The sequence below is a fragment of the Humulus lupulus genome, chromosome 7 (genome assembly GCF_963169125.1).
Source record: "Humulus lupulus chromosome 7, drHumLupu1.1, whole genome shotgun sequence".
Taxonomy (NCBI): domain Eukaryota; kingdom Viridiplantae; phylum Streptophyta; class Magnoliopsida; order Rosales; family Cannabaceae; genus Humulus; species Humulus lupulus.
Window position 1 is genome coordinate 126,796,434 of NC_084799.1, and position 3,772 is coordinate 126,800,205.

General features: G+C 31.8%; 2 protein-coding genes across 3 annotated transcripts; both read right to left on the reverse strand.

Annotated features, from left to right (window-relative positions):
* Nucleotides 1-553: 553 nt before the first annotated feature.
* On the reverse strand, nucleotides 554-1,499 carry LOC133789898 (protein ANTAGONIST OF LIKE HETEROCHROMATIN PROTEIN 1-like). Of its 2 annotated transcripts, XR_009873774.1 has the most exons (3): nucleotides 1,038-1,499; nucleotides 726-957; nucleotides 554-635 (listed from the first exon to the last, which is right to left on the reverse strand). XR_009873774.1 is itself a non-coding variant. In XM_062227571.1 (2 exons), the coding sequence occupies exons 1-2, from the start codon at nucleotides 1,383-1,385 to the stop codon at nucleotides 886-888; spliced, it is 420 nt and encodes a 139-aa protein (XP_062083555.1). In that variant the 5' UTR covers nucleotides 1,386-1,499; the 3' UTR covers nucleotides 647-885. The 2 variants fall into 2 exon arrangements, 1 of the variants encoding a protein (XP_062083555.1); XM_062227571.1 differs by lacking the exon at nucleotides 554-635 and having other exon boundaries at nucleotides 647-957.
* Nucleotides 1,500-1,903: 404 nt separating this feature from the next.
* Nucleotides 1,904-2,859, reverse strand: LOC133792168 (L10-interacting MYB domain-containing protein-like). The gene is made up of 2 exons (XM_062230085.1): nucleotides 2,515-2,859; nucleotides 1,904-2,428 (listed from the first exon to the last, which is right to left on the reverse strand). Exons 1-2 carry the CDS (start codon nucleotides 2,857-2,859, stop codon nucleotides 1,904-1,906), a joined length of 870 nt encoding a protein of 289 aa, XP_062086069.1.
* Nucleotides 2,860-3,772: the final 913 nt, after the last annotated feature.

The window sequence follows — 3,772 nt, forward strand, 5'->3', positions numbered from 1 at the left end:
TCCAAGTAATCTGAAATTTCAAAACTTAATATCTATCCACGAGATAACACAAAATCAAGAAAGTTTACATAGTAAAATAAAAATGTATGAACTGATAATTGTCCAAACTTAAAGTAAAATATTAAATGAGTCATAACAATCAACTAATGTCATTACTCAATCTCACTATCGTCGACTAGCTCTCCATATATGGTCAGCAATTTCATCATGTACATGAGTCATTTCACGTATATGAGTTCTAGAAATACTGAACTCTACACTATCAGTCAAAGTTCCATCCGTGCTTTGTAAAGTAGTGGCCTATACTTCAGAATTTCCTTCACCTCCATCAAAATATACATCTACTTCTGCATTTGTCCTTATAAAATTATGAATCCCACAGCAAGCAATGAAAATGTACTTTTGTATTCTTAGATCATATGAAGGCATTTGCTTTAGGATTGGAAAACGGGCCTTCAACACGCCGAAACACAGCTCAATGACATTTCTCAAGGAAGAGTGTCGATAATTGAAAAGCTCTTTTTTTCCTATGGGATTAAGATCTGTGTACTAACCCAAATGATACCTTTCCCCTTGGTATGGCGAAAGAAAACCAGGCAGGTTTGTATAGCCAGAATCAACAAGATAATATTTTCCTAATCCAACGATAACTCATGTTAGTTTTTACTTATAGATATTTATATAAAATAATGTCAATCAACATAATAAGTTTGATAAATACTTACCTTGGGGCGGCATTGGAAATCCATAATCTGGGTTTGTGGCACATTCTAGAAGAAACCGTGCATCATTAGCTGATCCTTCCCATCCAGGGACAACGTATGTGAACTTCATGTCAAATGAACATACACACATAACGTTCTGAGTTGTATCCACTTTTCGACCTCAATATGGTATTTGTTCATCAATTGGAACATGCGCAGAAATATGAGTCCCATCTATAGCTCCAACACAATTCTAAAATACAAAATAAATTATTAGATTTTTTTTATTGAATATTGAAAGAAAGGAAAAAATAATAATTCAAATTTTTGTACCTTAAAAAATGGATAGTATCTTGGATCGAATCGAATTTGTGGAGGAGTTACATCAAATGAAGGTGGAGTAATTAGTTCTTTGGATAGACGACATATTGCCTTCAAAACCTTCTTAAAATAATGAGATGTGGTTGAGATGGAGTGCTGAAATCGTTCAGCAACCACACGATGTCGTTCATTATGGCCAATCACAAATAAGAACATAGCCACTTGTTCTTCAACAGACAGATATCGTGAGTTCTTCAATAAAAAAAATTCTTTTAGAACACCACAAAATAGTTTGAAGACATCTTTGTTCATTCTGAACAAATCATAACACCTACTCCAATGGCCGTGCAACACTTCCATAAAGTATTCATGGCCTGAAAGAGCTGAATTTCTACAAGGTTGCTTAGATAGATATAATTGATTATATTCCTCGCAAGCAAAATATAGCAAAATCTCTCCAAACTCATCATCTGAATCGTCCAATAAATTATCCTTGTTGAACCGAGTAACGCTTAAAGACATTTTTTCCTGATAGTCGAAAAAACTTTTAAATTTTACATTCAATATATAAAAATATATAAACACTCAAAGTCAAACCATAAAACAAAATAGGCAAAACAAGTCATCCAGTCAATAGCTAAACAAAGTCATCCAGTCAATAGTTAAACAAAATCATACAGTCAATAGCTAACAAGTCATCAAGTCAATAGCTAAACAAAGTCATCCAGTCAATAGTTAAACAAAGTCATACAGTCAATAGCTAATAAAGTCATCTAGTCAATAGCTTAACAAACTCATCCAGTCAATAGCTAAACAAAACTAAAGTTAATAGCTAAATAAAGTCATCTTGTTCATAGCTAAACAAAGTCTACAATTTTTCACTTCAAATTCAGCAACCAATCTATTCTTCTATGCTCTGGCATCTTTAGAAACAATGATCTGGACACCTCGTTCTCAAACTTCTCAATAGCTTTTGCGTATACTTCTCCACTAATTCCATCAATTTGATTAAGAGCTTCAACACTCTCATCCAATAAGTAATGTGATGTATATGTTGCCATTGATCTTTCTATCAATTCTGTCTTTCGCTTTGTAGTTTCATTATATGTTGCCAGTGCATCTGCCAAAGCTGATGAGAACTTTGCTCTTTTTACTGATCGAGAGTTCGAAGTGGCTGTTGATTTAGCTCTTCTTTTGCTACCATCCTCATCAAAACCACTTTCTTCATACCTAGTAGGACTTATCGACGTTGCATCATCATCATTATTATCTCCATCATTAGAAGGACTTCGAGTTGAAGGATGAGCATTGGAACCAGTTGCAGTAGTATCACCAAACATAGTGCATAATTTCTCATAAAACTTACAACCTTTCTTTCTAAATCTTTTAGTAGACTTGTTAACCTACATCAAATGAAATTATATTGATAAAATATACCAATACCTATCAAAATAAAACAAGCATAAAATCAATTTTAAATAATATTTACTCGAATAAGTTTATCCCAAACTTCATCTGTCGCACTAACTTCTCCAGTCACTACATTGTATCCCATACCAGTCTCTTTCAGTAAAGACTTAAAATCCTTATGCTTTTGCTTTAATTGATTGTATTTGTTCCTTAGTTGCATATCACTATAATTTCTTTTTGCTCGTCCACAAAGCTCTTCCTTTATATATTTCCATGATTGCTGGGTGAAGGTTGTGGTATTATTATTTCTCTTTAAGACTTCTTCTTCCATAAGTTCACTGAAAATTTCTTCGTGCTTTTGAGTCCAAACAAAAGCCTCATCGTTATTCTCAATAATAAGAACTTCATTATCAACACCTGCCATCTAAATGCAAATACAAAACTATTCCTAAAGAAACAACCATTTCAAGAACAACAATAAAAAAAACAACTCAAAGCCTCTGATAAAAAAACACAACTCCATAACATCGATACATACAACTCAAAGCCTAAGGAATGAAACACACAAATTTCCAAACTAGATATTCATCAAAGTCAAAAGTATGAATCATATACCAAATATACAACAAAATTAACCAAACAAAAGGCCTCAAACAATGGATCATAATTAATCCTTCAGATTAGTGGGGATTTAATCAACATAATTTATAATAATATACCTCCAAGTTACCAAGCCAAACTATCTGAAACACTCAAAGTCACCAATCCACCAAGCCAATCAATCTGAAACAATCAAATTTGAAACCAAATTAATACTAGATATTGATTAGAAAACACAAAATCAATACATAAATTGGTTAATTAAATCCCATAACATTCTAATATCACATATAAAATATGTAGCTAATAGTTTTCAGTACACAAATAATGTTTTACTTTCAAGACATGGTAGTTTTGAACTAATATATATAGATAAATCCAATCATAACATAGTTGCTGGAAAAGAAAAAAATGTATACACCAAATTGAAGGGACAATATCTAGCAAGATAAAACAAATAATCAAATTTATCCATATTTAAACTATGAAAGTAACAATGAAGTGAATATATAATATTTGTACCATAAAGTAGTATATAGACCACAATACATGGGGCCTAGAAAAGTATTGGCTTCCTACATGCTCAATTTACACAAATTCAACAAACAAATGAGAAGCTACAAATATGATTCATTTTAAAAACACATTCAAATAACAAATATATAACTTAACCAAACCCTCAACTTGTTCTAGAAAAATCTTGAAAAGAATGTTCACTATCAGTTATTGATAAGATT

Coding starts and splice junctions, on each gene's coding strand:
- LOC133789898 (XM_062227571.1), bottom strand. CDS start 1,385: ATGGAAGTGTTGCACGGCCATTGGAGTAGGTGTTATGATTTGTTCAGA. Junction 958..1,037: donor GATACTATCCATTTTTTAAG/GTACAAAAATTT, acceptor TTTGTATTTTAG/AATTGTGTTGGAGCTATAGA.
- LOC133792168 (XM_062230085.1), bottom strand. CDS start 2,859: ATGGCAGGTGTTGATAATGAAGTTCTTATTATTGAGAATAACGATGAG. Junction 2,429..2,514: donor TTTGGGATAAACTTATTCGA/GTAAATATTATT, acceptor CATTTGATGTAG/GTTAACAAGTCTACTAAAAG.